The sequence below is a fragment of the Tachysurus fulvidraco genome, chromosome 6 (genome assembly GCF_022655615.1).
Source record: "Tachysurus fulvidraco isolate hzauxx_2018 chromosome 6, HZAU_PFXX_2.0, whole genome shotgun sequence".
Lineage (NCBI taxonomy): Eukaryota > Metazoa > Chordata > Actinopteri > Siluriformes > Bagridae > Tachysurus > Tachysurus fulvidraco.
In genome coordinates, this window is record NC_062523.1 from 29,559,729 (window position 1) to 29,576,056 (window position 16,328).

The 16,328-nt window shown below is 44.4% G+C and overlaps 1 protein-coding gene across 2 annotated transcripts; it reads right to left on the reverse strand.

The window, feature by feature from the left end:
• Positions 1-1,478: 1,478 nt before the first annotated feature.
• On the reverse strand, positions 1,479-15,063 carry epc2 (enhancer of polycomb homolog 2 (Drosophila)). 2 transcript variants are annotated; one of them, XM_027152510.2, is made up of 15 exons: positions 14,607-15,063; positions 10,375-10,534; positions 10,124-10,269; positions 9,350-9,556; positions 8,916-9,064; positions 8,242-8,371; positions 7,509-7,700; positions 7,300-7,383; positions 6,991-7,130; positions 6,282-6,601; positions 5,675-5,787; positions 2,527-2,665; positions 2,135-2,357; positions 1,810-1,925; positions 1,479-1,665 (listed from the first exon to the last, which is right to left on the reverse strand). In XM_027152510.2, exons 1-14 carry the CDS (start codon positions 14,757-14,759, stop codon positions 1,853-1,855), a joined length of 2,229 nt encoding a protein of 742 aa, XP_027008311.2. In that variant the 5' UTR covers positions 14,760-15,063; the 3' UTR covers positions 1,479-1,665; positions 1,810-1,852. The 2 variants fall into 2 exon arrangements, with proteins under 2 accessions (XP_027008311.2, XP_027008309.2); XM_027152508.2 differs by having other exon boundaries at positions 1,479-1,925.
• Between the last annotated feature and the right edge of the window lie 1,265 nt (positions 15,064-16,328).

Below are 16,328 nucleotides of genomic sequence, written 5' to 3' on the forward strand. Positions count from 1 at the left end.
TAAACCTGCAAAAAACACACTCGTTCCGTTGCAACCTGAAGGACGGTTCATACATGATATATCTGTTTATATGTTGGGTTACATTTTGTCTATTTGTAAGTGAATACATAATGTGTGTAATTTTTTTATCTACTATGTTCACTTTCTCCTTTGTGTTGTATCGCTATGTTCAGCTGCTCATGCAAACCGATTTCAGATCATACAAACATCTTGGCTGATTTATGGCATCTAAGGCTTTAAAACACTACATACTACATATACACTGTGTGTGTGTGTGTGTGTGTGTGTGTGTGTATATATAATGCTATATATATATATATGACTCCTTTTCTCTTGGCTGTTTACCTTTTTGTGGTTTGAAAAGCACATTCACATAAAAAAGAGACGTTGACGTGTGAGTTTTCACCCTTGCGCTACAGAGCACAGACTATTTTGGACCACAGATGCTGAAGAAGCTCTGCTGACTCTTAACCACATTGCTTTCTGACCCTTTAAAGGTGGGGTCTCCGTTGTTTGAGAAACGCTTCAGAAAGCCGAGTCGGGCCGACAAACAAAACAAAAACATAATTAACATCTAGCCAATGAGCAGAAAGGGGCGTGTCTTGTCGATATGGGCGGAGAGAGTGTTCGGTGCGCATGTGTGACATTAGCAGAAAGCGGTTTTAACATCGACATGGAGGATAAAAACAAAGAAAGAAAGAGAAGAAAGACTTACGATAAGGACAAGAAGTAGGACGTGTTAATATAGGATCAGCTTTCCAGCGCTGGAGAGAACTGAAGGAGCAGGAAGTTGGCCACATATTCACAGGTTGGAGTTTCCCGAGTCAATAACTCCTGAGCTAAACGCTGTTACTACACAAATAACACCTCTTTTCTATCGTAGTAATGTAGAGAGGCAGCTACAACCGCGTTTTGTGTAGTAACAGCGTTTAGCTCAGGAGTTATCGACTTGGGAAACTCCGACCTGTGAATATGTGGCCGACTTTACTTAAGACGCCGAGGCGCTTTTTTCCTTCTCGATAGGTGAGTAACGTTGGTTTTGCTTTGTTACACAGAACTAATATATGCCTTTGTCCTTTACATGATTATGCTTGTGTGGCATTTTTGCTTGTTTGTTTATCTACAATCGTATTGTTCTTCCCTTCAGCTATGATAAAGACACATTTCTTTTCCTTAGTTGCCTGGGTTACGTATGTATGTGTGGGCGGAGCTATCGATACAGGGGTGGGACCCGTTTGGGTTAGGGGCGTGTTTGTTTTGGTGATTTTGGCGGCATTGGTTTTCAAACAACAGAGACCCCACCTTTAACTTGTTCGTTTTTTTTTTTTTCTTTTACAGCAGACACGCTCGCACACGGCTAATGCATGGGGCACGACTGTCTTTCATGAATATATATATTTATATAAACTATAATTTTACCATAGTACCATACATAGTTTATGTGTAAACAAAAAAAAAGGGAGACTTGACACTAGTTGTCTTGGTATCCATGTTTTGTGACAAAAATCTGATTTATTTGTACAAGATACAAAAATGTAAACATGGCAAAATAAATAGTTAAAAGAAGATTGTATGATTTGGACTCATGCACGATCCCTGCGCTTACTGATGCACTTCGTTTCGCCGTCGGCTAGATTTCCAAGTGCAAAAGCATGATGACGAGATCTACAATTCAAGTAACAAATGACACCTAATGATACAAATAGACTATTTTACAAGGTAGTGATAGTTCCCAATTTTACAAAAATGTACACAGAATATTCACAAATGTCTGATATGCTACTGTGCGGTCGGTGTAGGTCCACGTACAGGTTCCAGCGTCTCTCAGCGTCGGTGTCCTGTCAGGGGAAGGCTATGTCACCTCCATGGCCACAGTGGTGTCTGATAATCCGTTCAGTGCCAGCCTCTCCGGCTCGTGTTTATCCCTAAAAGAAAAAAAAAAGGTGTTTAATGTTTAAAAGTTTTAAATGCCAAATGAAGGCTTGGAGCGGAGAAGGTTAAGGGCCTTTCTCAAGGGCCCCAACAGTGTATAAGCCTTTGCAGTGCTGGGGCTTGAACCCTGACCTTCTGATCAACTCAGAGCCTTAACCACAAGAGAGTTCTGTTACTGAACGCTTTTCCCTTACAGATTTACCTGCCAAGTGTGACTTTGGGAACGCGCTCCAGACTGCTGCTGGCCAAGCTGGCGAGCTTTAACGTGGGTGACGAGGGGGCACAGGGTCGTGCGGGAGATACCACACTCACATGGGGCACAGACTGGGGCACGGCAGGCGGGCGGGCAGAGGACGACGAGCCTGAGGAGACGCTGCCGACTCCGAGCGGAGACGAACAGCTGAACTTATTCTGTCTGGAGTTTCCTGTTGATGATCAGAGACGGTGAAGTAAGTTTTCATTTTCAAAATGTTGGCACTTTGTTATTGTTAGTTATTCATGCTTTGTCATTACATTTGGTTTATATTCTGACATGCAAAATAAAATGCGCTAAAAGAAAATCTTTTCAAAAACCTTCCAGATTTAGATGCTGACCTGAATTTGTAAGGACGCCGTTGACGCCGGTGCTGTGAGGTTTGAGATCCTTGTTTGAGCCGCTGACCACAGCGGAGGCGGCGAAGTGAGCGCTGGCTGAGTCTAACGTCTTGGACAGACTGCTAGAGGAGGCTGATTTCTACAAGGCAGGCAGAAAGGTACGTTATTGTGTGTATAAGACAAGCTCCCTGTTCGGGGGAACAGATTTGTCATAAATCAGTACAGGAGACTTTTGTCAGCATTTATAAAATTATTTAAGTGTTTCTCATCTCCGTTCCTGTGAAATCGAGGGTTGAGGATCGGGAAATCATGTGCAGGTGTATAGTGTCGCTCTGGTGTATAGTGTAGCTCTGGTGTATAGTGTCGCTCTGGTGTAGTGTATAGTGTCGCTCTGGTGTATAGTGTCGCTCTGGTGTAGTGTATAGTGTCGCTCTGTGCAGTGTATAGTGTCGCTCTGTGCGGTGTATAGTGTCGCTCTGGTGTATAGTGTCGCTCTGGTGTATAGTGTCGCTCTGGTGTATAGTGTCGCTCTGGTGTATAGTGTCGCTCTGGTGTAGTGTATAGTGTCGCTCTGTGCGGTATATAGTGTAGCTCTGGTGTATAGTGTCGCTCTGTGCGGTGTATAGTGTAGCTCTGGTGTATAGTGTCGCTCTGTGCGGTGTATAGTGTAGCTCTGGTGTATAGTGTCGCTCTGTGCGGTGTATAGTGTAGCTCTGGTGTATAGTGTCGCTCTGTGCGGTGTATAGTGTAGCTCTGGTGTATAGTGTCGCTCTGTGCGGTGTATAGTGTCTCACCAAATGCTCTGGTGTATAGTGTCGCTCTGTGTGGTGTATAGTGTCGCTCTGGTGTATAGTGTCGCTCTGTGTGGTGTATAGTGTCGCTCTGGTGTATAGTGTCGCTCTGGTGTATAGTGTCGCTCTGTGTGGTGTATAGTGTCGCTCTGGTGTATAGTGTCGCTCTGTGTGGTGTATAGTGTCGCACCAAATGCTCTGGTGTATAGTGTCGCTCTGTGTGGTGTATAGTGTCGCTCTGTGTGGTGTATAGTGTCGCTCTGTGTGGTGTATAGTGTCGCTCTGTGCTGTGTGTAGTGTCGCTCTGTGCTGTGTGTAGTGTCGCTCTGTGCGGTGTGTAGTGTCGCTCTGTGCGGTGTGTAGTGTCGCTCTGTGCGGTGTGTAGTGTCGCTCTGTGCGGTGTGTAGTGTCGCTCTGTGCGGTGTGTAGTGTCGCTCTGTGCGGTGTGTAGTGTCGCTCTGTGCGGTGTGTAGTGTCGCTCTGTGCGGTGTATAGTGTCGCTCTGTGCGGTGTATAGTGTCGCTCTGTGCGGTGTATAGTGTCGCTCTGTGCGGTGTATAGTGTCGCTCTGTGCGGTGTATAGTGTCGCTCTGTGCGGTGTATAGTGTCGCTCTGTGCGGTGTATAGTGTCGCTCTGGTGTAGTGTATAGTGTCGCTCTGTGCGGTGTATAGTGTCGCTCTGTGCGGTGTATAGTGTCGCTCTGTGCGGTGTATAGTGTCGCTCTGTGCGGTGTATAGTGTCGCTCTGTGCGGTGTATAGTGTCGCTCTGTGCGGTGTATAGTGTCGCTCTGTGCGGTGTATAGTGTCGCTCTGTGCGGTGTATAGTGTCGCTCTGTGCGGTGTATAGTGTCGCTCTGTGCGGTGTATAGTGTCGCTCTGTGCGGTGTATAGTGTCGCTCTGTGCGGTGTATAGTGTCGCTCTGTGCGGTGTATAGTGTCGCTCTGTGCGGTGTATAGTGTCGCTCTGTGCGGTGTATAGTGTCGCTCTGTGTGGTGTATAGTGTCACTCTGGTGTATAGTGTCGCTCTGTGTGGTGTATAGTGTCGCTCTGTGTGGTGTATAGTGTCGCTCTGTGTGGTGTATAGTGTCGCTCTGTGTGGTGTATAGTGTCGCTCTGTGTGGTGTATAGTGTCGCTCTGTGTGGTGTATAGTGTCGCTCTGTGTGGTGTATAGTGTCGCTCTGTGTGGTGTATAGTGTCACTCTGGTGTATAGTGTCGCTCTGTGTGGTGTATAGTGTCGCTCTGGTGTATAGTGTCGCTCTGTGTGGTGTATAGTGTCACTCTGGTGTATAGTGTCGCTCTGTGGGGTGTATAGTGTTACTCTGGTGTATAGTGTCGCTCTGTGTGGTGTATAGTGTCGCTCTGTGTGGTGTATAGTGTCGCTCTGTGTGGTGTATAGTGTCACTCTGGTGTATAGTGTCGCTCTGTGTGGTGTATAGTGTCGCTCTGTGTGGTGTATAGTGTCGCTCTGTGTGGTGTATAGTGTCGCTCTGTGTGGTGTATAGTGTCGCTCTGTGTGGTGTATAGTGTCGCTCTGTGTGGTGTATAGTGTCGCTCTGTGTGGTGTATAGTGTCACTCTGGTGTATAGTGTCGCTCTGTGTGGTGTATAGTGTCGCTCTGTGTGGTGTATAGTGTCGCTCTGTGTGGTGTATAGTGTCGCTCTGTGTGGTGTATAGTGTCACTCTGGTGTATAGTGTCGCTCTGTGTGGTGTATAGTGTCGCTCTGTGTGGTGTATAGTGTCGCTCTGTGTGGTGTATAGTGTCGCTCTGTGTGGTGTATAGTGTCGCTCTGTGTGGTGTATAGTGTCACTCTGGTGTATAGTGTCGCTCTGTGTGGTGTATAGTGTCGCTCTGTGTGGTGTATAGTGTCGCTCTGTGTGGTGTATAGTGTCGCTCTGTGTGGTGTATAGTGTCACTCTGGTGTATAGTGTCGCTCTGTGTGGTGTATAGTGTCGCTCTGTGCGGTGTATAGTGTCGCTCTGTGCGGTGTATAGTGTCGCTCTGTGTGGTGTATAGTGTCGCTCTGGTGTATAGTGTCGCTCTGTGTGGTGTATAGTGTCGCTCTGTGTGGTGTATAGTGTCGCTCTGTGTGGTGTATAGTGTCGCTCTGTGCGGTGTATAGTGTCGCTCTGTGCGGTGTATAGTGTCGCTCTGTGTGGTGTATAGTGTCGCTCTGTGTGGTGTATAGTGTCGCTCTGTGTGGTGTATAGTGTCGCTCTGTGTGGTGTATAGTGTCGCTCTGGTGTATAGTGTCGCTCTGTGCGGTGTATAGTGTCGCTCTGTGTGGTGTATAGTGTCGCTCTGTGTGGTGTATAGTGTCGCTCTGGTGTATAGTATGCTATAAGCTCCACATACAGACACGTGTGCGTGGGAATGTTCAGACACAGGGAGGTTCTGCAGGCCTTGCTGCTGGAGCATCTGAGCCAGCTGCTGCTGGTGAGACTGAAACTGCTCCTCTGTGATCCCACCTACACAGAGAAAGGGTTAGGAGTGAATAAATATCGATTGTTGCGGTGTTTAAAAAAAAATATATATATATAGGCCTTATACACGCTAAACCGCAACTGCTGTCCATTTTGGTAAGCAGATATCGCAGGTCAGATGCAGGAAGCGGCTTTAATGTGTACACTAACTCACGTATTTATTTAGATGCTGAATGGAACAATTGTATTTTTATACTGTAGAGAATGATGGCAGAATCAATTCATTTTCATCACCACTAGATGGCACAAGGGGACTTTCACTGGAACTAGTGTTTTTAAGAATTTAAAGACACTGTTTTCTTTTAACATCAATTCATTTTTAGTATTAAAATAAATCATCAGTTGGTGCTAATGAGTAACTATATAAACACCAGGACTCTTAGACTGTAGAACCTTCACACTTTTTATGATTATGATGACCAATTCCCTTTCCTCAAATGTCAGATCAAGAAAAAATAAAAAGTCTGTGTCCAACCCACCTAAACTGCCGTTTCTCAAACCGTTGGTGACCGTTGTTCCTCTTCCTCCTTTCCTGTTGTCCTGAAGAGCGTCCGGTCTGCTCTCTTCCTTTCCGTTTTGGTTGAGGGCTCGTGGGCGGAAGTACCTTCGCCTGCAGGCCTGGATGTCGTGAAGGAGCTGAGCCAGAGAGCGCTGAGGCTTTGCGCTGGCTGATACGGGGAGGTGTGTGTTCGTCTGTGTGTCCGTGAGCGTGGGGAAGGGGTCAGAGGTGCTGATCGTGTCAGGGTCCAAGTGCCTGAGGACTCGGTCCAGATCCGATGAGGTTCGGTCGAGCAGAACTCTACAGCGGCGGCACAAAGACCACGTCAGATTTCATGCATTGCTCAATACAGAACAGGGCTCATACCCAAATCCTTCATTCCACTACAGGCACCAGGTGATCCTATTATTTATTATATATGATGTTAAAAATGCTGCGATACTTTTTGCCCTGTGCGTTTATCGTATTGCACTGAAACTTTAATCTTGTACCATGATACCATAAGCACCGTTTTTCATTCCACTGTGTGTACAGACGTGGAAAAACTAAAACGACTCGTTAACGGATGATAAAACACTTTCCCCATGTGCATAAATAAAGCTTAAAAGGTATCAGATGACTGGTGGGCTTAAAAGCAAACAGGACACTTGAACAAACAGGAGGAGGAAGAGGAGGAGGAGGAAAGCTACCTGCCGCCACGGCCCAGGCGTCTGCGCGTCACTCCTACACAGCAGCGTGGCACCGACAGGGCTGTGAGGGAGTTTCTCTGACACAGAGCGTCGATGCCATCCAGATGTGGTACAGGAGTGCAGCTCTTATCGGTGAGGGGCTACACACACACAAATGTAAAGACACTATAAACACTATAACAACGATGTGTGTTAATGCTTAAAGTTTATTTTAATCCTCTCGTACAAAAAAAGCTTGCTTGTGTGCCAGAAAGTAGCTAAACAACATCTTTCTTATTAAAGTTTTATTATAATGAGCTCGAGACTCACAGCGAGGTAATGGCAACCGGCTCTACGTCTAAAAACGAAGCCTCCATCTGGGTCATTCTCCTCATCCGGCTCAGATGTCGGAGACTGGAAAAGAACAAAATGTTATAGACGTTACCCTTAACGTCACAGCAGCACCGCCGCCAGTTTTAGTTATTGTTTAATAAGGATTTAAACACGTGTGCTTCTGACTGGTCCCTGTAACTGCTTACCAGTGGGTTTTCCTCCTCCCCGGAGCTGTGAAAGTCGTACTGCTTGATGTCGGCCTTGGTGACGGCATGCTGGCGTAGCGGCTCCAGCCTGGGTCTGCGCGTGTATTTTTTATGCCCCCTTGCGATGTCGAACTGCGGCTCGATCTTGACTGGAAAGTGGTACGTGTGGAGCTTCGGCACGGACTTGTGGGTCTAAAGAATCATAAAGGAGTGTGACGTGAGTGCGTATCCAGACACGCTGCTCCGGGTCGGTCCACAAGACCTTCTGTATGATTGTCGGGCTAGTGAAAACTTTTTAATGTGTTTGTTGTGCGTTCATAATTAATGCAGCTAATCTAATGCAGTCTGAAAGTACAAATATTAGTGAAGCCTTAATGGTTGGCCTCCTGGAACTCTAATAAACATTAAGTAGATAAGCGGAGTGGGGAAAAAAAAGCACTTCAGCGCCTGTCGTTACTGGGAAATAATCAGCGTAGAGCTGGTGTGATGCAACACATGAGTTACTGTCATCACTCGGAAGTTTTTACTCCTCGCTTAAACTGCAGCGATTTTCCGACAATTCTTACTTGAATTGTCTTTTTCAGAGACGCCGTTACAGAAAAGTAATCAACGCCTCGTGACCGATCGGATCGACAATTCGACAGGGCTGTGATGTTTTTTCTACAGCGCTGCTATTATTTCTTTCTGCTGTCAGGAGACACGAGCGCTTCCCGAGCCAGAAATGAGACTTCACCTTCATTTTGTTTTCCGCTTTATGCCGGTTCCCGTTGGGCAGACATATTGGAGCTGGGTAGACTGTTTTTTCTGCCAGTGGTGCTGAGACCTCGTTTAAAACGTCTCCGGAGAAATCGCTCATTTGGTACCTGTGAAAGCAATAGGAAGTCAGCCACGTGTTCGGAAACACAACACTGTTCTGGTGAGGAATAACAACCTGAATCCTCTGGGTGTAAATTAGGCTGTGTTTCTTTGGCCATCTGACACACATCCTGTGTACAAATACATATTTTATAATCGTGTGTGTGTGTGTGTGTGTGTGTCTGTCTCTCTCTCTCTCTCTGTGTCTGTGTGTCTCTGTGTGTGTCTCTGTGTGTGTGTGTGTGTGTGTGTGTGTCTCTCTCTGTGTCTGTGTGTGTGCCTGTGTGTCTCTCCCTGTGTGTGTCTGTGTGTGTGTGTCTCTCTGTGTGTGTCTCTGTGTGTGTGTGTGTGTGTGTGTGTGTATCTGTGTGGGTGGCTGTGTCTGTGAGTGTCTGTGTGTGTCTGTCTGTCTGTGTGTGTCTCTGTGTGTGTGTGTGTGTGTGTGTGTGTGTCTGTCTGTCTGTGCGTGTCTCTGCGTGTGTGTGTGTGTGTATCTGTGTGGGTGGCTGTGTCTGTGAGTGTCTGTGTGTGTGTGTGTGTGTGTGTGTGTACCTCTTCTCCACCACCTCCAGTGTGAGGTGCAGCAGCTCTCTCTTGCTCTTTTCCCTCTTCTTGACCATCTCTAGGATGGTGATGGCTCGGCTGAACTCCCGCCTCAGCTTCAGCATCTTTTCGTAGGACGCCTCGTCGTTTTTACGGTTCTGCGGTCGGAAAGTCGTCTCGTCAGTCGTCAATAGTTTCTGACTAAAGCCTAATGCGAGCAGGAAGCTCCTAAACGTCTTCCTGCTCCTCAGAGCTCCCGGCGTTTTCCTTTCCTGAATGATTTGCTAGGCTTTCTGTGTTCAATTGTATTTCTAGTTCTAAAGGTCTGTATCATGATATAAGAAAACATTACACATTAAAGAATGGATTTTTTCTTCTTCTCTAAACGAGTCTTTTCAGACCTGCATGAACACAACATGTTAGTGTTGGGGGTGTGAGGTTACCTTCCTCGTCTGCATCTTCTCTGTGCGTCGGCGGAAAGCCACGTAGGCGTCGTTGTTGGTGGAGCCGTCGCGCTTTTCCTGCCTTATCTGCGGGATGAGCGAAGGCCCACGGCAGTTCTTCCTCTTCCTCACCCAGTAGTCGTACACGGACTTGAGCAGGTAGTCGTCTTCGTTCAGAAGCAGTTTGGCCTCCTGCAGAGTCACCAGCTACAAAACGGAGACGCGTTAATGAGACGCTATCCTCCTTTCTTAGGGTTCAAATATCCTAAAAAGCTAAAGCTAAAATCAATTAGGTTCAATTACATTTTAGCAATTTAGTAGAAAATCTTCACAGTAGTCAAACACTGTTATTGTAACATAACGAACCAAAGTCCTGAACTTATGTCTGGATATTTTTCTCATTTCAAGCTTAAAGCTGGTTTTATACTGCGGTTGTTGTGCTTGTTGTTCTTCAGCTGCTTCACGTTCAGGTTCATCACAGCAGATCGTCTGGTCCACATGTTTAATTTGGCACAGGTTTTACACCAGATGCCCTTCCTCATGCAACCCTCCCGTGTATCCGGGCTCGGGACCGGCGCTGAGCGTTAACTCTTCAGTGACTGGGTTCGCTTCCTGCTCGGGAATCAAACCCGAGCCTCGGCATTAAGAGCACGGGATCCTGCCTCTGGACCAGCAGGAGGCTTAAAGCGGTTTTACACTATTGTTAAATAATTTAAATTTGTTCACAACTAAGACCATATTTTTAAAAAATGGACTGCTGATGAGTTGCGATACCTGGTTAGCGCTGGCTTTCTCCAGCCTGTCCACCATGACCTCGAACTGCAGCGGCTTAAGCTCCATCTTGCGGTTCAGTCGGTTGAGAAGCGTCTCGTCCTCAGAGTCCATGTCGTAGTCTGGCTGTTCGCTGTCCAGTCCAAAAGCTGTTGAGATGCAGGTCGAGAGGAAAAAGAAAAAAAAAAAAGTTTAGTAAAAGTAATGGTCGACTAGTTTGTTCTCGGTGGAAACGGAGAGAACGCGAGACTCACGCTGGATGTGGATGAGCTGCTTGGGCTGACGGAAGTCTCCTTTGTACAGACGGTCGTAGTAGGTGATGTTGCCTTGAGTCTCGGGCACAGGGATGACCATACAGTCCTTCTTCTCCCTGAACACCTGCTGGGCACAGATGGCCCTCTGGAGATGGTGCTCCTGTGGGAGAACACTGGAGTGTTTAATAAGAGCTTAAACCGCATCGGGTAAAAGGAACGGATTCGAAACTGACAAGGAAAAAAAAAAAAATCAGACAAATGAAAACAAGAGGAACATTTTGTATGGATTTCATTAGTACACGGCGCACGTTAAAATGTTCACGTACACGATCGTCTCGTTCCGAGAACTGACTATATATATCTATATATCTCTCTATATCTATCTATCTATCTATCTAATTATATATATATCTATATATATATCTATCTATATATCTATATATATATCTATATATATATCTATCTATCTATCTATCTATCTATATATATATATATATATATATATATATATATATATATATATATATATAAATAAATAAATAAATACTGTGTGTGTTTATCATTACCAAACTGCATACTGATCGTGTGGTATAATTCTGAGATACTGGACATGAACAGTATGTTGTGTATTGAATAAGAACAGAAATTTTATTTATTTATTTATTATAAATTTAAACCATTAAAAAAAACAGCCTTTGCTCTGCCATCATGAAACGTCAAGGCGATCTCTGCGCTTATATTTAGCTCAGGCGGAACGCTGCCTGTGGGGAAGCGATGCCGAGCCTCTACGGACGTTACACGCTTTGCGTCGGTGTGCTGCGAGGTAATGAACAGAACGATTAAGTTTGAAACACTCATTAGCAGGTTATTGCATGTTACAATTAAAGCGTGTTAATGGCACCGACAGGGATGTTTAAACGGTCACTAAACGTTCGTAACCGTTATTAAATGTTTATTATTAAAAAAAAAAAAAAAAGGGACCGGGGCCTGGCGAGTAAACGGTAGCTGATGAAAGCCGCTGCAACGTCTGCGCTACGGTTTTAGTCGCCTTCCGTAAACGGCGACCTCGGAGCCGCAGTGTTAAAAGTTTCTCCTGAAGAAGTTGTTGAGAAAGCACTAAAGAAAACATGGATTTTTTGGGAAATCATGAACTTTTATAGGATTGGAGCTGAAACCCAGATTAAACCACTGCTAGTCTCTTTCTGATATTAGGTATCTGTGGCAGGTTTAACATCTTCCCAAACTTAGAAACAAATATATTTTTCTACAATTTTATACACACGTTTATTTATTTATTTATTTATTGCATGCATTAGATTCCCTTGGCTTGTACTTATTTCATTTGTATTTTATTCTACTTCTTGTGCCCCAGACAGTCAAACGCATCACTACATGTGGTTCAGTTAACTTTGTGACGAATAAAATCCTACATTCATCACGCACTACTACACCGATCACGGTGTTCGTTTCTGATTGGTGGAATGTTCTCGTGTAATATCACGCTCGGGTGGCACAGCAGTTTCACCTTGGCCTGCACTTTTATTTCCTTTTCAGAGTTACAGGAATTGTATGACCCAACAGCATGGTGAACCACAACTTCACAAACTTGTTCCGCCTCTGTTTTAGGCCACAAACAGCAACTTCCTGAATCTGAGAGACACGTAAGTCTAATGTTCTGATGCTGGTTGTACACTCTGGGGTTTAATATACTGTTTTCTGTGCTGAAGGTTTTCTTTTCATCCGCATATACAGTTTGTATATAAGCACAGTGCACATAAAGGAAACTCGTCTTTATGAAAAAAAACAGTATTCTGCACAAGTTCACCAGAAATGATGGGATGCAATCTGTAGCGCACATCCCCACACACAAGCTCCTTAATATCAGATAATAAACAACCCTTCCTGTTTTAATGTGTGCGTTTGTGAACCTGCTAGAATCACACTGTACAGACTGTACTTGAGTAATGGATCACTGTTACAAGTGTAGTACAGTAAGGATGGATCACTGTTACAAGTGTAGTGCAGTAAGGATGGATCACTATTACAAGTGTAGTACAGTAAGGATGGATCACAAGTGTAGTGCAGTAAGGATGGATCACTATTACAAGTGTAGTGCAGTAAGGATGGATCACTATTACAAGTGTAATGCAGTAAGGATGGATCACTATTACAAGTGTAATGCAGTAAGGATGGATCACTATTACAAGTGTAGTGCCGTAAGGATGGATCACTATTACAAGTGTAGTGCAGTAAGGATGGATCACTATTACAAGTGTAGTGCAGTAAGGATGGATCACAAGTGTAGTGCAGTAAGGATGGATCACTATTACAAGTGTAGTGCAGTAAGGATGGATCACTATTACAAGTGTAGTGCAGTAAGGATGGATCACTATTACAAGTGTAGTGCAGTAAGGATGGATCACTATTACAAGTGTAGTGCAGTAAGGATGGATCACTATTACAAGTGTAGTGCAGTAAGGATGGATCACTATTACAAGTGTAGTGCAGTAAGGATGGATCACTATTACAAGTGTAGTGCAGTAAGGATGGATCACTATTACAAGTGTAGTGCAGTAAGGATGGATCACTATTACAAGTGTAGTGCAGTAAGGATGGATCACTATTACAAGTGTAGTGCAGTAAGGATGGATCACTATTACAAGTGTAGTGCAGTAAGGATGGATCACTATTACAAGTGTAGTGCAGTAAGGATGGATCACTGTTACAAGTGTAGTGCAGTAAGGATGGATCACTATTACAAGTGTAGTACAGTAAGGATGGATCACTGTTACAAGTGTAGTGCAGTAAGGATGGATCACTATTACAAGTGTAGTGCAGTAAGGATGGATCACTGTTACAAGTGTAGTGCAGTAAGGATGGATCACTATTACAAGTGTAGTGCAGTAAGGATGGATCACTATTACAAGTGTAGTGCAGTAAGGATGGATCACTATTACAAGTGTAGTGCAGTAAGGATGGATCACTGTTACAAGTGTAGTGCAGTAAGGATGGATCACTATTACAAGTGTAGTGCAGTAAGGATGGATCACTGTTACAAGTGTAGTGCAGTAAGGATGGATCACTATTACAAGTGTAGTACAGTAAGGATGGATCACTATTACAAGTGTAGTGCAGTAAGGATGGATCACTATTACAAGTGTAGTGCAGTAAGGATGGATCACTATTACAAGTGTAGTACAGTAAGGATGGATCACTGTTACAAGTGTAGTGCAGTAAGGATGGATCACTATTACAAGTGTAGTGCAGTAAGGATGGATCACTGTTACAAGTGTAGTACAGTAAGGATGGATCACTGTTACAAGTGTAGTGCAGTAAGGATGGATCACTATTACAAGTGTAGTGCAGTAAGGATGGATCACTATTACAAGTGTAGTACAGTAAGGATTGATATCTGTTACAAGTGTAGTGCAGTAAGGATGGATCACTATTACAAGTGTAGTACAGTAAGGATTGATATCTGTTACAAGTGTAGTGCAGTAAGGATGGATCACTATTACAAGTGTAGTGCAGTAAGGATGGATCACTATTACAAGTGTAGTGCAGTAAGGATGGATCACTATTACAAGTGTAGTGCAGTAAGGATGGATCACTATTACAAGTGTAGTACAGTAAGGATGGATCACTATTACAAGTGTAATGCAGTAAGGATGGATCACTATTACAAGTGTAGTGCAGTAAGGATGGATCACTATTACAAGTGTAGTGCAGTAAGGATTGATATCTGTTACAAGTGTAGTACAGTAAGGATGGATCACTGTGTACTTTATATTATTTTGTTTTTCACACAATCGCACGTTCATGATAAAAAGCTTCCCATAAAGTTACTCATTAATATGATCTTAATGTAATTACTGAAAGGGAAGAAGAGACGACGGCGGTGTTTATTTAAAAATCTGGTCTTTAATTCGTTAGACACAAAAATATCTACTTTATCCTTCCACATTAAACGTACCGGAAGTTTACTTCACGCGCTACTTTGACACTTTGACTAGCCGCTCTCTGCGCCTGCGCGATGCAGGACGTGACGTCTTTTACGTCCCTTAAGGCGACTTGCGCCTACGTCAGAGCGTTGTGTACTTACGCCGTCGACGTACAAACCTTACGTGACGTGCGTACAGAAGGCTGTTTGCGCGTGCACGTGAATAGCGAATCCCGGTCACTCACCTGAGCCGTATGATAATAATAAATGAGTTTGTTGTTAAAACACGTACCGATTCCTCCTCTTTCTCCATCCCAGTGGGCATCTGAGGCACCGCCCTGCTGATGGACACGCAGTCCGTTAAATCCGGGATGTCGCCGTTACCGTAAACCGGCAGCGGTTTGGCGGCGTCTAGCGCTCGCGCACGGAACGACAGTTTGCTCATTGTTTTCGGCCCTGAGAGGAAAAAAAAAAACAAAAAAAAACACACAGCGGTTTGAAGGCGGAACCGAATCCGAACTACACCGAATATTCGCGCTGATTCACCGCCGAGGCGACTTTTATCTCATCCGTCGCGTTCATCGACTCCGTGTCGGTCGACGTGCCGCACTGAAGCTCATTTCTGGGGCGTTTATAGCTACACCGAACCCGCTTTTGTCCCCCGCTCCGTTCTCGGAGCCGCCGCAAACATGGCGGACATTAACCCAGAGACAGGGGCTCGCACAGCAATCCCGACAGCCACCGCGCGCGCGAACGAGCACGCACACAAACGCCAGGACGGGAGCCGTAGCGCGAACGCGCACGTCACGCACGCACGCACGTACGTTTGTTGATCAGGACGAAAAAGGAGATTGAACGCGTGTTATTCACGTGAATTCAGTACAAACTGCTAGTCTGAAGCACGGCCTTGATCTCGTTTTATTTTTATTTATTTATTTATCTATCTATCTATTTTTCTATCTACTGTATCTATCTATCTATCTATCTATCTATCTATCTATCACACTGATCATATTTGAACAGATGTCTGAGATGATGATGATGATGATGATGATGATGATGATGATCTCTGTTGGGTTGCATCCCATAAATATTCGTCTGGTCCGAGTCACAGCATCATAGCATGAGGATGGTGTGTATGAGATCAGGATGTATTGGAAACATTATTTTAGTAATTGGGATGTAAGAGCAGTGTTTTTAAAGCGTTGGGCTGCTGATCAGAAGGTCATGAGTTCGAATCCCAGCTCCACTAAAAGCCCCTACTGACCAACTGAACAAGACCCTTAACCCTTAACTGCTCAGTTATATAAAATGTAAGCCACTCTGGATATAAGGGAGTCTACAAAATGGCAGAAATGTAATTGTAATGTGTTTTGTTTACAAATGAAGTAAAATTGTTAATTAATTAAAACCAGTAATTAATTAAAAACAGTTCACTTTATTTTGTTATATCACAACACCATTAGACTAAAGCATGACCACCACAAACCTTTTGACTGATGCAGTCAAACTAGCTTCATACCTCATCTCGCTTTCATACAGTCATGTGTGTGTGTGTGAGAGAGAGACAGAGAGTGTGTGTGTGTGTGTGTGTGTGAGAGAGAGAGAGAGAGAGAGAGAGAGAGTGTGTGTGTGTGTGTGAGAGAGAGAGAGAGAGAGAGACAGAGTGTGTGTGTGTGTGAGAGAGTGTGTGTGTGTGTGTGAGAGAGAGAGAGACAGAGAGTGTGTGTGTGTGTGTGTGTGAGAGAGAGAGAGAGAGAGAGAGAGAGAGAGTGTGTGTGTGTGTGAGAGAGAGAGAGAGTTTGTGTGTGTGTGAGTGATAATAATGCAAAATAATAATGAAAAATAATTTCAAGGGTAAATATAAAAAAAAAGTTTACAACCTGGTTGAATTATTTATTTATTTATTTATTTAAATAAACAAGGTTTAGTTAACATGTAGGTGCGATGCTCAAGAGTCCACATGCTATTTGCCATAACAGTGTATGAACTGAACTCAACGAACTTTTCCTCA